Raw genomic sequence first — 23,481 nt, forward strand, 5'->3', positions numbered from 1 at the left:
TAATGTCATTGAAAACCCTACTGTAGGCCTTTTGTCACTGTTTTTATGCATTTGATTTTGTTTTGGGATAGTCACTGTGCAGCATTGTAGCTAATGACACTTGGGCCTAACTGTCCGTAGGAATATGTATAAAACATATTGCTGTACGGTTAATTCAGCTGGCGGAATCTGCAGATCTGTTTAGCCTGGGCTCCGGAACAACAAAACAATGCTCATATGATGTTCTATTCCAGAAGCGCTAATTGACTGTGTTGTCAGTTTTCTTGTTCTGTTAAGACTGCTGGGGACCTTTTGTTAGGGTCTATTTCAGATGTAGCTTAACACTGTCTGCCTTAGAGGATACAACTACAGGCATGTATTTTCTTTCTATTTAAACCCTACTAGGGTTATGTGCAAATGACAATGTTTTGTAAATGTGTAATATTTAACCTTTTTAACGTTGTAGAATGACAAGCTTGTGTTTCTCTGATGACGTGTTTTAATTTTGCTCAATATTTATAAATACTACAAGACTACCATTTTTTTTTTTGGAGCAGGTTTATACATGCAATGGTTTCCGTTAGCACAAGGGATCTGGGCGTGTATTCATAAAGCATCGCAGTAGGACTGCTGATCTAATTATCATAATCTAAAAGTCTAAACTGATCCTACTCTGAGACGTAAGAATACAGGCCCCCTGGTCTTGAAGTGTCTAAAAACCCATTTTGTAGTCAGTCTTTGTATGTTTGACTTTTATTACTAGAACTTGAGTTATGAATAAAATCAATATTGGAATACAGAAGGCTCTAAATGTGCGCTACATGACTTTCCAAGGACCACACACACATTTTAATCCAACTTTTTTTTTATTGCATTAGACAGCGGTATAGCATGATAAATAAAAATTATGGAAAGTTGTTCAATGAAATATTAACCGATGGCTTCCATAGGCAGCTACCAGCTGTTGTTTTAAGTGCCTACGGTAGGTAAATATCTTTATTTCTGTAACATTGGTTTTATAATTACCAGACAATGGAAGAGTTGACGCTGAAAGAGCGTTCATTTAAACACGACCTAATAGACTAAGTTGTCCTACGATATTTCTTTAGACCCTCTTTCCCTTTATGAATGCATGGCTTGTGTTACCAATCGATGAGAGATAGGAGTCTGTTTCAGGACTAGGAAGAGGTGGAAGTAGTCATATCGGTAGATTCAGTTTCACCATGTAGGAGGACTTTTGTTTTTCCTCTTTATTCAAAAAGAATCTGTCATGACTCAAAAATTGGGTTAAGGTAAAATAACACTCCACTTTTTAAAATAGAACAGAACTTTACTGACACAGTTGTAATGCTAAAAGTATAGAAACAAACTAACGTTGAAACTGTCCTAAATCATAAAACAGCAACCTTTAAAAAGAAACAGAACCAAAATCCCTTTAGTTCTAGTATTAAAGAATGCAATAAAAATCACGAAACCAAAAACATTATCGCTGTGTCTACAAGTAGACTCTAAATGTTTAAAAAAATGCATAGAAAAAGGTCTAAGTAGGGTGAAATATTAAAGTGGTAAATGCCTCCTCTGAAACGACCCATTTGCTTAGGCAACGGTTTCCGAGGTACTGTGCAGCAGGGCGGAGCCATGCCCATATAAGGCTTTATGGTGCTAAATTAATCAATCTTATTGGTAGATCTTGAAGGAGGCCACAATCTATACAAAAAAAGTGTTGTTTTTTTTGCAGCAACTCAAGCAGTCGGACGCTGAGCGAGCTTGTTTGTCACAGTACGATCTCCGTCTCTCCTGTTCGAATGTCTCGATGCCCAGAGACACGCATTGTGATGCAGCATAAAAAGGCTTGTTAGAAAACAGGTACAGGCGGAAGTAAATGCATACAGAACCTGAAATCGTCCTCCACAGATTTAGTCCAGTTATTAGCGTGTTAAAATATATTTTTAGAGGGGGGGGGGGAAACAACAACATTGGAAACACTTAAGAGCAGAGTCATTAGAGCCATTGCCGATATCAGTTTAATTTGGCTGAAAAGATCATCAACTGTCACACCACCAATCTAGCTGCCATCCCTTGGAAGGGAATTCATCCCCAGGACTGCATAGGCTTGGTGTAACACAGCGATGTGATTGAGAAAGACAAGCGCACGAGTGTGTTTGTGGCGGGAAGACTAGCGAGACGTTCACTGTTTGGAGGGGAAAGGCGCAGCCCCAAAAGGATCCAGCTCCACCGGCTGAGACGGCTGCTGTTGCCCGGGGTGGACCACCAGTTCTGTGAAGGGCACCGCCCCAAAGTCATCCGTGATGTTCCCATCCCCCAGCGCGCCGTGGAGGGAGCTGGTCTGAGGCCTGCCATTGGCCGAAACTATGTCTGTCTTGCCGTCCATCAGACCTTGGTACTGGCCCTGGTTGAGTCGGCTGCCATCTTGAGGACCGAAGGGTTTGGCACCGAAGGGGTCCAAGATGGGGTCGACCTCACCAGGAAGGCTAGGTAGGGAAGCGCCTTTGTCTTTGTCGGTGTCGGCCATCGTTACGCTGCCGATGCTGATGTTCTCCTTGGAGTCTGAGGTGCTGAGGAACTCGTTGGAGCTCTGGGAGTCCCTCCTGCCGACCTTCTTGTGCCGGCGGACGCGCTCGGGGGTTCGGAAGCTGGGCTTGTTGCTCTTGCGGCCACCGGTGGGCGTACCGTGGTGGCGCTTGCCGTTGCTGCCACCGTCGGTGCCGCCAGAGAGCTTCCTCTGCCGCGAAGACAGCTTCTGGAGGCTGCGCTGCTTCAGCCTCTGCTGCTGGGGGCTGGCCAAATCCTCGAAGGCCGGACGGAAGATGTCCTCGGCGCTCCTGGAGGTGGTTGGTGGCGGGGCCGTGGGGCCGGGCTGGAAGGGGGAGAAGCCGAACGGATCGATGCTGTCAGGGGACACCGGCGGGGTCTGACCCATGGGGACATCGCTGCTGCCGGTCTTGCCAGATTTGGAGAGGTTCCGGCTGAACGGAGCCTTTGTAAAGACGTCAAACTCCTCCATGGTCTGGCTGACCACAGCCTCCTGGCTCACCTGCCTGAACGGAGCCGCGGAGAAGATGTCTGCGCTTTCTGTGGGGGACGCCACAGGGGGAAAGAAGGGCACCGCGCAAAACACATCGGCACCAAATATGTCCTTGATCCCACCACCACTAGGGGGAGCTCTAACAGCAGCCACACCGGGCGACTCGGAAGGTGTGATCGTGATCAGCGTGGCCTCCGACTCCCCTCTCGGACTTCCCTCATGGGAGACAGTAGCCGCAGCAGCCACTTCCCCTCCTTTACCTCCTGGGAGCCTCTTTGATCGTCCTCCCTTAGCTTTCCTGGGTTCATAGTCAGAGTCAGAACTGTGTTTGTCATACTCCTCCTCCGAGTCCATTAACAGAGGCCTCTGGCCCAGCGTCTCCGTTTCCTCCACATTGTCCAGTTCGTTGAAGAACTCTCCGTGCTCTTGCTCGCTGTTCAGCCCTTCGTCCTCCTCCGGCTCGTCTTCCTCCTCGCTGCTTTTAGGGGAAGGAGGGTCAGACTCGAAGTCGCTGTCCGATTCGCCGCCCGGTGGTTTGCGGGTCATCTGTGAGCTGCCGGCGGAGGAGTTTCTCCTCCTGCTTGGTTTGTGCTCCCTGGCAGGATGTTGCTGTAGCTGTTCCTCAAGGGCTGGCTGGCCCACAGGGACAGGAGCAGCGACTGGGATACTGAGCTCTTCGACAGGCTGATCTGTCATCATCACACTAGAACCTGTCGGATTGAAGCAGACAAGAGAATGTTGTTACTAAAGATGTGAGAACATGGAAGATGTCAATTATATAATTACCGGTACCAAGTAGCCTATACACCCAAAGCTATAAGTAACCAAATATACACACAGTATATTATCTACGTTTTCTGTAACATTTAATTTGGTGCATGGAATTAAAGATCAATTTAGAAAATATTGCATTGTTAGTATCAGTTTCTGCCAATGTCCTTGTTTCTGTAATTGTACATCAGTGCCATTCCCAGAAAATGGCAATTCACATATACACTGAAAAATATCAAGTACAAAATCCTAAAACCTACTTTCAAATTTAACAGATTTTCAGATTAAAATAATATGAAATCTCAAAAGAAGCCTATGTTCCAAAAGCGGAACGATACAGATGGACCATGACTTAATACAATAAAAGGTTTAGAGATAACAATAGAACGTTCCGAGTAGATAGAGGATGGGGAGTGGGAGGGGCCATCTTAAGACTTGAAACATGATTATTGCTTTTGTTCTAAATCGAGTAACGATGCTTCTTATTATGTAGCCTTGCATGAGCCTTTGCTTGTGCGAGCTGGAACGGCTCATAGGAGCAGGAGCCTATCTCCTGTTTCTGTAGATTGAGGCAGCTTGATGTACAAGTACACCCCCTGGACAGGAAGCTAGAGAATGCTTCTTAGCTCTTGTAAATTCTCTAATATCACAAGGATGTAGTATTAGTCAAATCTGGATTAACCGACTGCTCGATTTGGGATTCTCCTGAGGTAACCTTGATGATCTCAGAATGATTTGAGAAAGCAAATCCCAACAGTTTGTTCCATTCTATTGGAACAGAAGGCACAACAGAGGAGAGTTCTAGAAACTCATATGGTTCAAAAGCTGTTCTTTCACCGAGCCCTTGGCCTAACTTGACCCCACTAAGAACAGAGGATTTAGGCACAGCAGAAGGAAGAACCAGATATCTAATAAGACTTTATGCCCAAAAAAATTGTTTAACATTTTTTTTTTCATAATTAAATGGAGCAATTTATGAATGTATTCTCTTTCTTTCGCATTTCAGATTCAACCCTTTGCAATCTTTGAATGCCAATTACTATTTTCAGCTGAATAGCGTTTGTTCCCTTTGAATAAGTTAGTTGAGACAGAACGGCCGAACATAGCCCCCTGCTGTGCAGACAGAACATAGCCCCCTGCTGTGCAGACAGAAACGGAAATCTGTTAACATCTGAAAATCTCCAAACTGGCAGGACATGACATATAGAGGATTAGCCAAAACCATTGTTCTGCAGTAATGAACAAAGGCAACGATAAAGGGGGGGGGGGGGACTCTTTTTCAGAGGGCTTCAAACTTTATTAATAATTTAGTATGTATTTATAAATGATTAACTGTTACTAACCTAATTATAATTTACTGTATGTAACCTTATTCTAAAGTATTACAAAACAACCCTTCTTGGAGAGGTTTTGTTCATGAGTGTTCGTGAGTGAGGGATCCTTCTGAATCTGTTGGGACAAGCCTGGCTATATAACAACATAATGACCACATGTCCTAATCTAACCTCCCATCTCAGTGGAACATCTTTAATCTAAAAAGATTTCAACCTGGAGAAAAACAATTTATTTGCTGATGTTCTTTTTAAAAAGAGACAGGCAGATGACACGGCCAAAGACAGACCTTGTTAAAAGTGACAATAACAACAATGTACATGAATGATGTAAGCTTCTCAGGGGGAGCAAGGGTCAAGCTCTACTGTATATGTGACTAGGGCTGGGTCTAACTCAAACATTGGAAAGACGTGTTTTATAATGCTTGCATGTGTTATCCTCTAGGATTTGTACTTTAACTTCAATTTCTTTTACCCCAAAAATAAATCAAATCAAATGAGTCTCTTAGTGGGCTGAGGATGGGGGAACTCAGGAGGACCATTCTGGTACCGTACACATGGCTGCCCACTGGATTACCCAGAATTCCATTCTGGCTGGCACGGGATGGCATCTGCTTCTTTCTCTAATGTAATGACCTGTATGTGTCATGTGTAATGTAATTTTTACATTTTAGTAATTTAGCAGACGCTCTTATCCAGAGCGACTTACAGTTAGTGAGTGCATAAATTTTTCATACTGGCCCCCCGTGGGAAACGAACCCACAACCCTGGCATTGCAAGCGCCATGCTCTACCAACTGAGCTACACAGGGGTAATGTCCTGTATGTGTAATGTGTAATGTAATGTCCTGTATGTGTCATGTCCTGTATGTGTCATGTCATGTCCTGTATGTAATGTCATGTCATGTCCTGTATGTAATGTCATGTCATGTCCTGTATGTAATGTAATGTCATGTCATGTCCTGTATGTGTCATGTCCTGTATGTGTCATGTCATGTCCTGTATGTGTCATGTCATGTCCTGTATGTAATGTCATGTCCTGTATGTAATGTCATGTCCTGTATGTAATGTCATGTCCTGTATGTAATGTCAAGTCCTGTATGTAATGTCATGTCCTGTCCTGTATGTAATGTCATGTCCTGTCCTGTATGTAATGTCATGTCATGTCCTGTATGTAATGTCATGTCATGTCATGTTCTGTATGTGTCATGTCCTGTATGTGTCATGTCATGTCCTGTATGTGTCATGTCATGTCCTGTATGTGTCATGTCATGTCCTGTATGTGTCATGTCATGTCCTGTATGTGTCATGTCATGTCCTGTATGTAATGTCATGTCCTGTATGTAATGTCATGTCCTGTATGTAATGTCATGTCCTGTATGTGTATTTCTGTGTATAACTGCTGACTTCTGCTACCTTGAACCAAATCTCTCTTGCAAATAGATTTTAACTCAATGAGTCTCACCGCCGCCACCACATACTCAGTGCAACTAGCGACCAGATTCTTTCTAGGATCTCCCAGAGGACCCTGCTATGCTGTCCTGCTGTGCTATGTAATGAAAACACTTATGGCTCCTTATATTATCTAAGAATGGGGTTAAGGACTTAAGCAGTTTTCACTTAATAATAAAATGGGGTTAAATGTGGTGAATGTCTTGTTACTGAGGTTTATAAAGCATCTCAGATTGCCGATCTAGGATCAGTTTAGCCTTTTAGATCAAAATGATTACTAGGACAGAGGTAAGCACTCCTTCCTAGATCAGCACTCCTCCTCTTTAGAGACGTAAGGGGTTGGGGGGGGGGGGGGGGGGGGGGATCAGGGTTGAGATGGCGTGCTCCCTAACAATGCCTGTCTGTCACTCTGGTTGGTCAACCTAACATTAAATGGGATTAGTCACATCAACCCACTACAGTAAACAACAGACTAATCGACCACATCATATTATTATGTATCCTGTAGCTGGACTACATACGTTTACTGTCTTCTGACAGAGTGGCAACTGTGACGGGATAATACTGGCAGGGATACATACACTCAGTGGCCATCCAGTACCGGGTCGGACCCCCACTTTATCTCCAGAACAGTCTGAATTCTTCGGGGCATGGAGACATTGCTCAAATCGGTATGAAGGGACCTAACTTGTGCAAAGAAAACATTCCCCACATCATTAAAACCACCAGCCTGTACCCTTATCACTAGGCAGGGTGGGAGAAGTCGTCTCTGAGACACTGGAACCGGCGCACCAGGCTCAAAAGTCGCTTAGGTCTCTCGTTTTGCCCATTCTAACGTTCAATCCAACACCAACTGAATGCCTTGATGCCCGTCTAGCTGCTTTATATAGCAAGCCACGGCCATGTGACTCACTGTCTATGGGAGTGAATCATTTTCGTGAATGGGTTGGTGTACCTAATAAACTGGCCACAGTGTGTTTGCTGTCTCAGTTTCCACCTTCTAACAAAAGAGGCCACTGTGACGGGATAATACGTAGGCCTAATATTTTTGTTGTCTATCAGATTATTTACACATACACATATATACACTACCAGTCAAAAGTTTGGACACACCTACACATTCAAGGGTTTTTCTTTATTTTTACAATTTTTTTTACATTGTAGAATAATAGTGAAGACATCAAAACTATGAAATAACACATATGGAATCATGTAGTAATCAAAAAAGTGTTAAACAAATAAAAATATATTTTATATTTGAGATTCACCAAATAGCCACCATTTGCCTTGATGACAGCTTTGCACACTCCTGGCATTCTCTCAACCAGATTCACCTGGAATGCTTTTCCAACAGTCTTGAAGGAGTTCCCACATATGCTGAGCACTTGTTGGCTGCTTTTCCTTCACTCTGTGGTCCGACTCATCCCAAACCATCTCAATTGGGTTGAGGTCTGGGGATTGTGGAGGCCATGTCATCTGATGCAGCACTCCATCACTCTCCTTCTTGGTAAAATAGCCCTTACACAGCCTGGAGGTGTGTTGGGTTATTGTCCTGTTGAAAAACAAATGATAGTCCCACTAAGCCCAAACCAGATGGGATGGCGTATCGTTGCAGAATGCTGTGGTAGCCATGCTGGTAAAGTGTGCCTTGAATTCTAAATAAATCACAGACAGTGTCACCAGCAAAGCACCCCCACACCTCCTCCTCCATGCTTTACGGTGGGAAATACACATGCGGAGATCATCCGTTCACCCACACCGCGTCTCACAAAGCCACGGCTGTTGGAACCAAAAATCTCAAATTTGGCCTCCAGACCAAAGGACAAATATCCACCGGTCTAATGTCCATTGCTCGTGTTTCTTGGCCCAAGCAGGTCACTTATATTATTGGTGTCCTTTAGTAGTGGTTTCTTTGCAGCAATTCGACCATGAAGGCTTGATTCACACAGTCCCCTCTGAACAGTTGATGTTGAGATGCGTCTGTGACTTGAACTCTGTGAAGCATTTATTTGGGCTGCAATTTCTGAGGCTGGTAACTCTAATGAACTGATCCTCTGCAGCAGAGGTAACTTTGGGTCTTCCATTCCTGTGACTGTCCTCATGAGAGTCAGTTTCATCATAGCTCTTGATGGTTTTTGCGAATGCACTTGAAGAAACTTAAAAAGTTCTTGAAATTTTCCGTATTGACTGACCTTCACGTCTTAAAGTAATGATGGACTGTCGTTTCTCTTTGCTTATTTGAGCTGTTCTTGCCATAATATGGACTTGGTATTTTACCAAATAGGGCTATCTTCTGTACAGCCCCCACCTTGTCACAACACAACTGATTGGCTCAAACACATTAAGGAAAGAAATTCCACAAATTAACTTTTAAGAAGGCACACCTTTTAATTGATATGCATTCCAGGTGACTACCTCATGAAGCTGGTTGAGAGAATGTCAAGAGTGTGCAACGCTGTCATCAAGGCAAAGTGTGGCTATTTGAAGAATCTCAAATATAAAATATATTTTGATTTGTTTAACACTTTTTTGGTTACTACATGATTCCATGTGTTATTTCATAGTTCTGATGTTTTCACTATTATTCTACAATGTAAACAATAGTAAAAATAAAGAAAATCCCTTGAATGAGTAGGTGTCCAAACTTTTAACTGGTAGTGTATATATTTTTTGCTTCCAGGAATTGTGTACAGATCCTTGCGACATGGGGCCGTGCATTATCATGCGGTGAGTGCGGCGGATGAATGGCACGACAATGGGCCTCAGTATCTCGTCACGGTATTTCTGTGCATTCAAATTGCCATCGATAAAATGCTATTGTGTATGTTGTACGTAGCTTATGCCTACCCATACCATAACCCCACCGCCACCATGGGGCACTCTGTTCACAACGTTGACATCAGCAAACTGCTCGCCCACACGACGCCATACACGTGGGTCTGCGGTTGGACGTACTGCCAAATGCAAATAGTCCGGGTAGCCAATTGCATGCTCCCTCAAAACTTGAGACATCTGTCTCGTTGTATTGTGTGACAAAATCGCACATTTTAGAGTGGCCTTTTATTGTCCCCAGCACAAGGTGCACACGTGTAATGATCATGCTGTTTAATCAGCTTCTTGATATGCCACACCTGTCAGGTGGATGGATTATCTTGGCAAAGGAGAAATGCTCACTAACAGGGATGTAAACAAATTTGAGCACACATTGAGAGAAATAAGCTTTGTGTGTGTATGGAAGATTTCTGGGATCTTTTATTTCAGCTTATGAAACCAACAACGGACTTTTGCCCAAATGAGAGAAACCCCCCCCCTGATTTCCTTATATGAACTGTAACTCAGTAAAATCTTTGAAATTGTTTCGTTTATATTTTTGTTCAGTATATTAAATGTCTTGCGCAACTAACTTGAGACCTTCACACATTTATTTTGGGATCCGTAAACGTAAATTAGCCTAATGACATGCGAGAAATACACGGAGAAAGACCGTCTCATTTCCATCCACGTTCCCTCTCCTCGCCGACTTTCCTTGATTAACTTTTGACCTTTTTCAAAAGAAGGTGAGAGAGGACGCAGGAGGTGAGCAAATCTAACTGATAAAAGGCGCTGGAGAGGACAGGAAGAAAGCAGGTAGAGAGGTCATGTAATTATGTGGGAAGGTGTACTGGAATTACCGAAAGGTCACATAAAAAAAAAAAAAAGTATAATATATAAATGTCATTAGCCCACAAAAATGCATATGCACAAATATAGTAGGGACTGAGGTGAATTTTGGTGAACAGGCTGAATCATAGAAAAGACTAGGTTGGGATGTAGGTAGTGGCAGGTAGCTTAGTGGTTAAGAGCGTAGTGCCAGTAACCGAAAGGTCGCTGGTTCTAATCCCCGAGCCGACTAGGTGAAAAATCTGTTGATGTGCCCCTTGAGCAAGGCACTTAACCCTAATTGCTCCTGTAAGTCGCTCTGGATAAGAGCGTCTGCTAAAATGACTAAAATGTAAATGTAGGGACATAACTAAATGCCATACATTAAGCATGTTACAGTCATGCATTAAACATGTTACAGTCATGCATTAAACATGTTACAGTCATGCATTAAACATGTTACAGTCATGCATTAAACATGTTACAGTCATGGGGTGCAACTTTCACATTCTGAAATTGCATTTTGTACACCCCAGTTTTATCACTGGAATGTGATACAAAACGAGGCAACAGTGTGCTTTAGGACCATGCGGACGCCTCCGAGCGGTCTGGTAGGCTGTTTGGAGTGTTTATCAGACTGGATAAAAATATATATGTCCCCCCCCCCACACTTCTAAAACCAAAGTTGCGCCCCTGGTTACAGTCATGCATTAATCATGTTACAGTCAAGCAGACATCAGCAAACACAGTTATCAGATCTCATACTCTCATGATCTTGCAGGACTGTGTTAGGATATTTGCACTTGGACTTTGCAATCAGATTGGATTTAAAGAGACTAATACATAACCACCATGAAACATCTACAGTAGTTCATTTTCAACTGATTAAATCCTTCTCAAAGCTTGGATTTACCCCGTACGTGTTCCCCACTCAGTGGATTTTAGATAAGCAGAGAGTGAGCTGCTTATGGTTTAATATCTGATTCACCAGTTTACCTTTTCAAAAAGCACAGTCCTGCATATATAACACGTTGGTTAAGGACTCCCAATACCCAAAGAACAGTACTGTGTACACAGTACATTCGGAAAGTATTCAGACCCCCTTGACTTTTTCCACATTTTGTTACGTTACAGCCTTATTTTAAAATTAATTAAATAAATAAAAATCATCATCAATCTACACACAATACCCCATAATGACAAAGTGAAAACAGGTTCAGATATTCTTGCAAATCTATAAAAAAAAAAAAAACAGAAATACATTATTTACATAAGTATTCAGACCCTTTGCTATGAGACTCGAAATTGAGCTCAGGTGCATCCTGTTTCCATTGATCATCCTTGAGATGTTTCTACAACTTGATTGGAGTCCACCTGTGGTAAATTCAATTGATTGGACATGATTTGGAAAGGCACACACCTGTCTATATAAGGTCCCACAGTTGACAGTGCATGTCAGAGCAAAAACCAAGGCATGAGGTCGAAGGAATTGTCCGTAGAGCTCCAAGACAGGATTGTGTCGAGGCACAGATCTGGGGAAAGGTACCAAAATATTTCTGCAGCATTGAAAGTCCCCAGGAACACATCATTCTTAAACGGAAGAAGTTTGGAACCACCAAGACTCTTCCTAGAGCTGGCCGCCCGGCCAAACTGAGCAATCGGGGGAGAAGGGCCTTGGTCAGGGAGGTGACCAAGAACCCGATGGTCACTCTGACAGAGCTCTAGAGTTTCTCTGTGGAGATGGGAGAACCTTCCAGAAGGACAACCATCTCTGCAGCACTCCACCAATCAGGCCTTTATGGAAGAGTGGCCAGATGGAAGCCACTCCTCAGTAAAAGGCACATGACAGCCCGCTTGGAGTTTGCCAAAAGGCACCTAAAGGACTCTCAGACCATGAGAAACAAGATTCTCTGGTCTGATGAAACCAAGATTGAACTCTTTGGCCTGAATGCCAAGCGTCACGTCTGGAGGAAACCTGGCACCATCCCTACGGTGAAGCATGGTGGTGGCAGCATCATGCTGTGGGGATGTTTTACTGCAGCAGGGACTGGGAGACTAGTCAGGATCGAAGCAAAGATGATCGGAGCAAAGTACAGAGAGATCCTTGATGAAAACCTGCTCCAGAGCGCTCAGGACCTCAGACTGGGGACGGACTTGAACCCGATCGAACATCTCTGGAGAGACCTTGAAAATAGCTGTGCAGCGACACTCCCCATCCAACCTAACAGAGCTTGAGGATCTGCAGAAAATAATGGGAGAAAATCCCCAAATAATAACAAATAATAATGCCATTTAGCAGACGCTTTTATCCAAAGCGACTTACAGTCATGTGTGCATACATTTTTTAAACGTATGGGTGGTCCCGGGGATCGAACCCACTACCCTGGCGTTACAAGCGCCATGCTCTACCAATTGAGCTACAGAGGACCACCCAAAATACAGGTGTGCCAAGCTTGTAGCGTCATACCCAAGAAGACTCGAGGCTGGAATTGCTGCCAAAGGTGCTTCAACAAAGTACTGAGTAAAGGGTCTGAATACTTATGTAAATGTGATATTTCAGTTTTTTGTAAAAAAATTAGCAAAAATTTCAAAAAAATCAGTTTTTGCTTTGTCATTATGGGGTGTTGTGTGTAGATTGATGAGGGACAAAAAACAATTTAATCAATTTTAGAATAAGGCTGTAAAAAAGTCAAGGGGTCTGAATACTTTCTGAAGGCGCTGTATAACGTGTTGGTTAAGGATTCCCAATACCCAAAGCATAGTGTTGCTTCATTTCATTAATCCGTTTAATTCCATTCGTTTTGTTTGATCGTTCACTGGTGGCAGCGGTGGGATTTTACTTATATATGTTAGTCATTCAGAAAACAGACAGACAGACAAAAGACAGCCATGTTAATCTGAGAAACATCTTGGTGTAACGGTGGGTAGATAAATACCTGGTCACTCAGAAACCTACATACACCTCTTCGTTGGCCTCTACTATTGAAAAGAGCCATCAATAAAACGAACCCCAAAAATGTATATTGCTTTTGAATAATTTTTTTATTTATCACCATTAAGCATTTGTATATATATATATATATATATTTAAAAAAAAAAAAACATTCACAGTATGATACAAGCTCATTTACATAGTTTTTGTCTGTTGAAAAACAGATTATTTTTTAATACAACTTACGCATCTAACGCTGTATACTTTCCTTTCACAGGAGAGGCAACTGCTCAAGTACAGCACGACTTGCTTAACCAACAGTTCTGACATTCTTATAATAACCGATGATGTGTTAAGTTTCACAGGAACAAACAGTTGTTATGAACATCTGTATGTTGATGACAATGTGCTTAAAATCAAGATGTTTAAAGCAACCAAATATTAAATGAGGTTTGAGGCTGTTTCACCACAGTAACAAAGGGCTAGGAAGTGAAACCAATGCCCCAAATCAAAGAATTAACATTTTCAAAAATAAGAACAAAATATATCAAAATGTAAACACCACAACATATTCAAGACTGTTTTTGAACGCTGCTTGGAGGTCTTAACCATCTACAAACTGCTCGCTACCATTTCCTTGTTGTCTTGTACTATCATCAGTGTAATTAAATGGCTCAAGTCATTATTTGTATTTGTTAATTCTTCCTTTTTGAACAACAAAACAGATCAAACATTAGGGCCGTTGAATCAGAAATCTGTCCACCTATACACAATTTGAACAAGATGTTTCTGAGTATGGCTGTCTTGCATTACAAAATAGAAACAATAACAGAAATGAAACTACTAATACGTGCACAATTATTTATCCAAATAGTCAAGAGTCCAGAGCTCTCAAATTGACAATGAAATGCAACAGAATGATTGGGGTATTGAGGAATCCAGCAATTCCCTTCTCCCTTGTTCATGGTTAAACTTACCTTTGGCAAATAAATAAAATATATGGAGCTGTTGTTATCAAGGAATGCAATAAGTGCTTATTACTGTATAGGCAAGTGTGTATAACTGAAATCCTAAATAATAAGAATTCCTAAATGAGGCAAAGATGAGTGACTTCTATGGAGACTCCAGGCCTGCTGCTGTCAGACCTAGCAGTGGAGACTCCAGGCCTGCTGCTGTCACACCTAGCAGTGGAGACTCCAGGCCTGCTGCTGTCAGACCTAGCAGTGGAGACTCCAGGCCTGCTGCTGTCAGACCTAGCAGTGGAGACTCCAGGCCCGCTGCTGTCAGACCTAGCAGTGGAGACTCCAGGCCCGCTGCTGTCAGACCTAGCAGTGGAGACTCCAGGCCTGCTGCTGTCAGACCTAGCAGTGGAGACTCCAGGCCTGCTGCTGTCAGACCTAGCAGTGGAGACTCCAGGCCTGCTGCTGTCACACCTAGCAGTGGAGACTCCAGGCCTGCTGCTGTCAGACCTAGCAGTGGAGACTCCAGGCCTGCTGCTGTCAGACCTAGCAGTGGAGACTCCAGGCCCGCTGCTGTCACACCTAGCAGTGGAGACTCCAGGCCTGCTGCTGTCAGACCTAGCAGTGGAGACTCCAGGCCCGCTGCTGTCAGACCTAGCAGTGGAGACTCCAGGCCCGCTGCTGTCACACCTAGCAGTGGAGACTCCAGGCCTGCTGCTGTCAGACCTAGCAGTGGAGACTCCAGGCCTGCTGCTGTCAGACCTAGCAGTGGAGACTCCAGGCCCGCTGCTGTCACACCTAGCAGTGGAGACTCCAGGCCTGCTGCTGTCAGACCTAGCAGTGGAGACTCCAGGCCTGCTGCTGTCAGACCTAGCAGTGACAGCAGAACCAGATGTACTATAGCATACAACCCTACAAACCAACATTACCACCCAAATATAGGTGTAGCTTAATGTGCATCTTAATGATAGCAAGTTGGAATGGTTAGTACAGTGAGGGAAAAAAGTATTTGATCCCCTGCTGATTTTGTAAGTTTGCCCACTGACAAAGAAATGATCAGTCTATAATTTTAATGGTAGGTTGATTTGAACAGTGAGAGACAGAATAACAACAAAAAAATCCAGAAAAACGCATGTCAAAAATGTTATAAATTGATTTGCATTTTAATGAGGGAAATAAGTATTTAACCTCCTCTCAATCAGAAAGATTTCTGGCTCCCAGGTGTCTTTTATACAAGTAACGAGCTGAGATTAGGAGCACACTCTTAAAGGGAGTGCTCCTAATCTCAGTTTGTTACCTGTATAAAAAAGACACCTGTCCACAGAAGTAATCAATCAATCAGATTCCAAACTCTCCACCATGGCCAAGACCAAAGAGCTCTCCAAGGATGTCAGGGACAAGATTGTAGACCTACACAAGGCTGGAATGGGCTACAAGACCATCGCCAAGCAGCTTGGTGAGAAGGTGACAACAGTTGGTGCGATTATTCGCAAATGGAAGAAACACAAAATAACTGTCAATCTCCCTCGGCCTGGGGCTCCATGCAAGATCTCACCTCGTGGAGTTGCAATGATCATGAGAACGGTGAGGAATCAGCCCAGAACTACACGGTAGGATCTTTTCAATGATCTCAAGGCAGCTGGGACCATAGTCACCAAGAAAACAATTGGTAACACACTACACCGTGAAGGACTGAAATCCTGCAGCGCCCACAAGGTCCCCCTGCTCAAGAAAGCACATATACAGGCCCATCTGAAGTTTGCCAATGAACATCTGAATGATTCAGAGGAGAACTGGGTGAAGGTGTTGTGGTCAGAGACCAAAATGGAGCTCTTTGGCATAATAATAATAATAATATGCCATTTAGCAGACGCTTTTATCCAAAGCGACTTACAGTCATGCGTGCATACATTTTTGTGTATGGGTGGTCCCGGGGATCGAACCCACTACCTTGGCGTTACAAGCGCCGTGCTCTACCAGCTGAGCTACAGAGGACCACAACTCAACTCGCCGTGTTTGGAGGAGGAGGAATGCTGCCTATGACCCCAAGAACACCATCCCCACCGTCAAACATGGAGGTGGAAACATTATGCTTTGGGGGTGTTTTTCTGCTAAGGGGACAGGACAACTTCACCGCATCAAAGGGACGATGGACGGGGCCATGTACCTTCAAATCTTGGGTGAGAACCTCCTTCCCTCAGCCAGGGCATTGAAAATGGGTTGTGGATGGGTATTCCAGCATGACAATGACCCAAAACACACGGCCAAGGCAACAAAGGAGTGGCTCAAGAAGAAGCACATTAAGGTCCTGGAGTGGCCTAGCCAGTCTCCAGACCTTAATCCCATAGAACATCTGTGGCGGGAGCTGAAGGTTCAAGTTGCCAAACGTCAGGCTCGAAACCTTAATGACTTGGAGAAGATCTGCAAAGAGGAGTGGGACAAAATCCCTCCTGAGATGTGTGCAAACCTGGTGGCCAACTACAAGAAATGTCTGACCTCTGTGATTGCCAACAAGGGTTTTGCCACCAAGTACTAGGTCATGTTTTGCAGAGGGGTCAAATACTTATTTCCCTCATTAAAATGCAAATCAATTTCTAACATTTTTGACATGCGTTTTTCTGGATTTTTTTGTTGTTATTCTGTCTCTCACTGTTCAAATAAACCTACCATTAAAATTATAGACTGATCATGTCTTTGTCAGTGGGCAAACATACAAAATCAGCAGGGGATCAAATACTTTTTTCCCTCACTGTAGATACAAACAAACTTAGAGATGAATTGGTGGGAAATTTGTCAAAAGCCCCTGAAAGTCCTTCAGACTCTGGACAACCACAAAGGAAAATATGACAATGACCTTGACAACATAAATTGTCTATGTCACAAATACATAAATAAAATGAGGCTAATTGAAAATATGTCACCCAAATGTTGTCATTCCAGCTTATTGGGATGACATCACCCATATGTTGGGCTCCAAGTCTAGAATTACTGTCCCTTCTGAACGTCCTATGACCTATCAGTGGTCAAGTACTTTCACACACAGTTTGGTTTTGGTTGTTCCGTAACTCAGTTATACCTTAAAACTACAATGTTATACTAAAGTCAGTGAGACATATTTCCATTTCGATATAGGCAAAACATCTGACTTACAGTCAGACTTCAGTTGGGATAAGTTACTATAAATCACTTAACTGAAGGCATGCTGGGATTGCATTGTCATACTCTAGTTATTAACATATGGGCACAGCTGACTGTTATATTACAAAACAAAAAGTAAATTTAGCTACCATAAAAATAAATGGTGGCATTCTTATGATAATTCTTAAGATACATTTGATTATACAATTCTTGTAATATTTAATCATTTTGGGGGTGGGTGCTAGCTGGAATAGTCCTCCGTAGTAAAGTGCACAGTACAACCCAAACGGGACATAACATTTTGGCAAATCTCCTTAACAGGAATAAGCTTATTATACCCAAGGTGGGGCTTTTGAGATTTACGGATACTTATAAAATGTATCAATATGCTAGTTTCAAATGGGCTCAGTAAGCAAAATCAAATAAAAAATGTTAACAAACAGCTAAGTTCTCTCACTGCTAGTTTGTGACTAAATGATTAATCACTACTTTACCATCATATCCAGTGGGGTCTGAAATGACTGTATAAAATAAATAAATACTGAGCTATATTGGGAAATGTTATTATTTTATACTAATACAATTTTAGGATATTTTAGCCAAAAACCTGGTTGCCTCAATTGCTCAGAGAAAGTGATTTTTTTTAACCAAGTAATACTTTAATTTTTTCTCTAAAAAGGTATGGGTCAAAATGATTGACACCCGTTTTCAATACTTTCGAAACATTTTACATTTACATTTTAGTCATTTAGCAGACGCTCTTATCCAGAGCGACTTACAGTTAGTGAGTGCATTCATTTTCATACTGAAATACCTCACCTTTCGAGGATAATGGCACTGAGCCTTTTTCTAAAATGTTTTATGAGTTGGAGAACACATTGGGAGGGATCGTAGTCCATTCCCCCATACAGAATCCTTCCAGATCCTTGATATCCTACGTTCGCGCTTATGGACTGCCCTCTTCAATTCAAACCAAAGGTTTTCAATGGGTTTCAAGTCCGGAGACTGAGATGGCCATTGCAAAATGTTGATTTTGTGGCCAATTAAAATAATTTATTTGTGGATTCTGATGAGGCCAATTAACCATTTCTTTGTGGATTCTGATGAGGCCAATTAACAATTTCTTTGTGGATTCTGATGTGGCCAATTAACCATTTCTTTGTGGATACTGATGTGGCCAATTAACCATTTCTTTGTGGATACTGATGTGGCCAATTAACCATTTATTTGTGGATTCTGATGTGGCCAATTAACAATTTCTTTGTGGATTCTGATGTGTGCTCGGGGTTATTGTCTTGCTGAAAGATCCACTTACGGCCAAGTTTCAGCCTCCTGGCAGAATTAGTATAAAATATTATTTTGTATTTATTTTATAGAGTAATTATTGCTCATCTTTATCAAGGGTGTCAATTTCCAACCCCACTGTAGATCATCCTCTTCGTTAGCGAGATGTGCTTGTTTTGTTTTCTGAAGTCTAACTTGGTAATAATGATATATTCCCATTTGACCATTGAGATCATCTGTTGCACCAAAAGACTGCAGTTACGCACCGGGGCCTGTATTCACAGCACTGCTACTCTGACACTACATATCCTCTTGGGTTTAGGGTTGAGGGGGCAGAACAGTGAGTGTGGTTGGGGGTTTAAGGGTTGAGTTTGGCAGGGGGAATGAAGACAGGAGAGGGTAGTTCCAAACTGAAGTGTTGGGTCCTGTTGGGGGCGTGGCGAGATGGGGTTGGGGGAGGGGCCTCCATTAAGACTTGCCTGCGCTAGCCAGGAATGGGGCGGAGCCAAACAGGTATTCAGGGAGGAGGGGCTTGGCGGTTGCGGCGGAGGCGATTGGCTGCAGCGGTCGGTCTGCCTCCATGCTAGTGGTTCTCTCCACGGGTTTACCTGCTAGGGCAGATAGGGGAAGGGGATTGGGATCGTTAGACACAGGAAATACAAATTCAAAAAGTTTTATTGTCCATCAAATTAGCATTAGACAGAAATAATTGTCTTTGTAATCAGGAGTGCATTTAGTGAAATATAAGATAACATTTGCAGATATACACTACCGTTCACACACACACTACCGGTCAAAAGTTTGGGGTCACTTAGAAATGTCCTTGTTTTCCATGAAAACATACATGAAATTAGTTTGAATAGGAAATATAGTAAAATGAATAGGAAATGTAGTCATTGACAAGGTTAGAAATTATGATTTTTAATTGAAATAATAATTGTGTCCTTCAAAACTTTGCTTTCATCAAATAATCCTCCATTTGCAGCAATTACAGCCTTGCAGACCTTTGGCATTCTAGTTGTCAATTTGTTCAGGTAATCTGAAAAGATTTCACAAGTTGGATTGGCTTGATGGGCACTTCTTACGGTCAAGCTGCTCCAACAACAGCTCAATAGGGTTGAGATCCGGTGACTGTGCTGGCCATTCCATTATAGACAGAATACCAGCTGACTGCTTCTTCCCTAAATAGTTCTTGCATAGTTTGGAGCTGTGCTTTGGGTCATTGTCCTGTTGTAGGAGGAAATTGGCTCCAATCAAGTGCCGTCCACAGGTTATGGCATGGCGTTGCAAAATGGAGTGATAGCCTTTTCCTTCTTCAAGATCCCTTTTACCCTGTACAAATCTCCCACTTTACCACCACCAAAGCACCCCCAGATCATCACATTGCCTCCACCATGCTTGACAGATGGCATCAAGCACTCCTCCAGCATCTTTTCATTTGGTCTGCGTCTCACAAATGTTCTTCTTTGTGATCCGAACACCTCAAACTTCGATTTGTCTGTCCATAACACTTTTTTCCAATCTTCCTCTGTCCAGAGTCTGTGTTCTTTTGCCCATCTTAATCTTTTCTTTTTATTGGCCAGTCTGAGATATGGCTTTTTCTTTGCAACTCTGTCTAGGTCAGCATCCCGGAGTCGCCTCTTCACTTTTGACGTTGAGACTGGTGTTTTGCAAGTACTATTTAATGAAGCTGCCAGTTGAGGACCTGTGAGGCATCTGTTTATCAAACTAGACACTAATGTATTTGTCCTCTTGCTCAGTTGTGCACCGGGGCCTCCCACTCCTCTTTCTATTCTGGTTAGAGCCAGTTTGCGCTGTTCTGTGAAGGGAGTAGTACACAGCGTTGTACGAGATCTTCAGTTTCTTGGCAATTTCTCGCATGGAATAGCCTTCATTTCTCAGAACAAGAATAGACTGACGAGTTTCAGAAGAAAGTTATTTGTTTCTGGCCATTTTGAGCCTGTAATCGAACCCACAATTGCTGATGCTCCTGATACTCAACTAGTCTCAAGAAGGCCAGTTTTATTGCTTCTTTAATCAGCACAACAGTTTTCAGCTGTGCTAACATCATTGCAAAAGGGTTTTCTAATGATCAATTAGCCTTTTAAAATGATCAACTTGGATTAGCAAACACAACGTGCCATTGGAACACAGGACTGATGGTTGCTGATAATGGGTCTCTGTACGCCTATGTAGATATTCAAAACAAAAAAATAATCAGCCATTTACAATGTCTACACTGTATTTCTGATCCATTTGATGTTATTATAATGGACCAAAAAATTGCTTTTCTTTCAAAAACAAGGACATTTATAAGTGACCCCAAACTTTTGAACGGTAGTGTAAATGTAACAAATCGAGACAGATTTTTAAACATATTGATATATGGCAACTAAGATCAGGAACCTTTTGAAGATATGTTTATATGCGAGTCATTTAGCAGATGCTCTTATCCAGAGAACTATCAGTTGTGAGGTAATGTACTTTTTTTCCACCTTTTCTTTTTTTTGTACTGGTTCCCCGTGGGAATCGAAACCCAGGTGGAACAGTAACGGAAAAGGGAAGGTAAAAGATGGGACACTTGCTGGGGAAGGTAAAAGATGGGACACTTGCTTGCTCTGAGGAGGTCGAACTCGCGGTCCAGAAGTTCCTCCTCTGTGAGTTTGGAGAAGTTGTCCTCTCCGAAGGGGTTCCAGCGGGACATGTCAGGAGGGTGGCTCTGGGGAGCGACCAGGGTCTGGAGGGGAGGGGTGGTCACCTTTAGGTCCACCAGAGGGTTTCTGCTGGGGAGAGAGGAAGAGAGAGGAAGCTATGAAGTGGGTCTGGGCGGGCTAATGGCTGGTGATCACCATAGATTGAAGATGCTTATGATGTGTTGAATTACTTGTGGTGTGTCTGTGTTACTGACAGACATTACAGGCACATAAAGACTGGGGTATGAGGTGACTGAGGGATGTTCCCTGGTGTTAGTGTATATAGAGCCTCAACAAGGGGAAGGGTGTTACCTGGTGTTAGTGTATGGAGCCTCAACAGGGGAAGGTGTCACATTTCCAACCCCAGCACCAACTGCAGGCCCAGCCACGACCACAGGGCTGACCCCAGACCCAGCCGAGATGAAAGAGCCCAAAGGAAGCTGGAACTCTAGCGGGGAGGTCACATTGGGCTGCTGGGTGGGATGCTGTTGATGTTGTAGCTGTTGCTGTTGCTGGAGTTGCTGTTGTTGTAGTTGATGTTGCTGCTGCTGCTGCTGTGCAAAGGCCTGTTGGTACTGGTGCATCTGACAGGGAAGGGGAACGAGGTAACAGTGATGTCATGGTGACTATGACAGAGACATGACTACAGACGCCGAATGAATCTGGGATGGACAGGAGAAGACGTTAGGACTCGTTGACAGAGTGATGGTGTTAAGAGACTTATGTTAAAAAGGTTGATTATGGCTTGACGGCTACGAAACGCAACATGTATGGAGAAGTGGTATTTCCTAGAGTGAGTACAACGGACGAGAGAGAGAGAGCCTGATTTCCTCTCTGTGTAATTGCTTCATATGTCACGATTTAACACAGACACAGCGAACCGGTGGAGCTTACACCCCCCCCCCCCCCCCTCCTCCTCCTCCTCCTCTCCCCTGATGACTGTGTGGACGGAGCAGATTGCTGCTGAAATTAAAACAGATGGTAACCGATGGTAACCGTTCGGTGGAAAACAAGCTAAAAATGACTCCGCCTTTACAGTGTGTATTTGGATGACTGGTGTTTGCGATGGTTGTCACCGAGAGCAACGTTGTCACCGAGAGCAACGTTGTCACCGAGAGCAACGTTGTCACCGAGAGTAACGTTGTCACCGAGAGTAACGTTGTCACCGAGAGCAACGTTGTCACCGAGAGTAACGTTGTCACCGAGAGCAACGTTGTCACCGAGAGTAACGTTGTCACCGAGAGCAACGTTGTCACCGAGAGCAACGTTGTCACCGAGAGTAACGTTGTCACCGAGAGCAACGTTGTCACCGAGAGCAACGTTGTCACCGAGAGTAACGTAATTATGAGTGGTAGGGGATTGTTGGATGATGTCATTGCCCTGCACCCCATACGATTGGTAGACAGGTCTGTTCAGGCGATAGGTGCCAGTGAGTGTTTGGAGAAGGAATTTAAAAAGGCGGCAGTTTTGGGGATATATTTCACAAGCCAGCTGTTTCCGGCGTCCTGTCACACTGTGCGTGTTCTTGCACGCCTAAACAAGACAGTTTTGCTTCCCTCTACTGAACGTTATCTCGGCTATGTACAGCATTCAATACAGTTTCAGTCAGGGTACATGTATCGCTTATCGACTGTCGTTTCTGCAGCAAATAAAACCAGGGGAGGATTCAGTGTGTGGTCATCCATCTTTCTTTTCTTTTTGTACCCTGCAGTGCAATTTACTGGATTATGTCTGAACTACAGCGCTTACCTGTTCCTGGGCCTGTTGTTAATGTTACATGGCTGAGTAGTGGGTCTGTTCCTGGGCCTGTTGTTAATGTTACATGGCTGAGTAGTGGGTCTGTTCCTGGGCCTGTTGTTAATGTTACATGGCTGAGTGTGAGTGTGTGCGTGTCTAACTATGGCTGAGCGGTATTTTGTATTTCCCCTCACTCTACTATCCCCCTCCCCCACTCTCCTATCCCCCCTCCCCCACTCTCCCACCCCCTCCCCCACTCTATTCCCCTCCCCCACTCTCCTATCCCCCCTCCCCCACTCTACTATCCCGAACCTCCCCCACTCTCCTATCCCCCCTCCCCCACTCTCCTATCCCCCTCCCCCACTCTCCTCTCCCACCCCCTCCCCCACTCTATTCCCCTCCCCCACTCTCCTATCCCCCCTCCCCCACTCTACTATCCCGAACCTCCCCCACTCTCCTATCCCCCCTCCCCCACTCTCCTCTCCCACCCCTTCCCCCACTCTACCCCCCTCCCCCACTCT

General features: G+C 43.6%; 1 protein-coding gene across 3 annotated transcripts; it reads right to left on the reverse strand.

The window, feature by feature from the left end:
* Window positions 1–830: 830 nt before the first annotated feature.
* On the reverse strand, window positions 831–21,870 carry LOC311114937 (putative BMP-2-inducible kinase-like protein). Of its 3 annotated transcripts, none has more exons than XM_084190158.1 (4): window positions 21,536–21,870; window positions 21,144–21,310; window positions 19,010–19,141; window positions 831–3,735 (listed from the first exon to the last, which is right to left on the reverse strand). In XM_084190158.1, the coding sequence occupies exons 1-4, from the start codon at window positions 21,805–21,807 to the stop codon at window positions 2,168–2,170; spliced, it is 2,139 nt and encodes a 712-aa protein (XP_084046284.1). In that variant the 5' UTR covers window positions 21,808–21,870; the 3' UTR covers window positions 831–2,167. The 3 variants fall into 3 exon arrangements, with proteins under 3 accessions (XP_084046284.1, XP_084046283.1, XP_084046282.1); XM_084190157.1 differs by having other exon boundaries at window positions 19,010–19,138; window positions 21,144–21,313; XM_084190156.1 differs by having other exon boundaries at window positions 837–3,735; window positions 21,144–21,313.
* Window positions 21,871–23,481: the final 1,611 nt, after the last annotated feature.

This window comes from Coregonus lavaretus (assembly GCF_964263955.1).
Source record: "Coregonus lavaretus genome assembly, contig: HAP1_SCAFFOLD_4493, whole genome shotgun sequence".
Lineage (NCBI taxonomy): Eukaryota > Metazoa > Chordata > Actinopteri > Salmoniformes > Salmonidae > Coregonus > Coregonus lavaretus.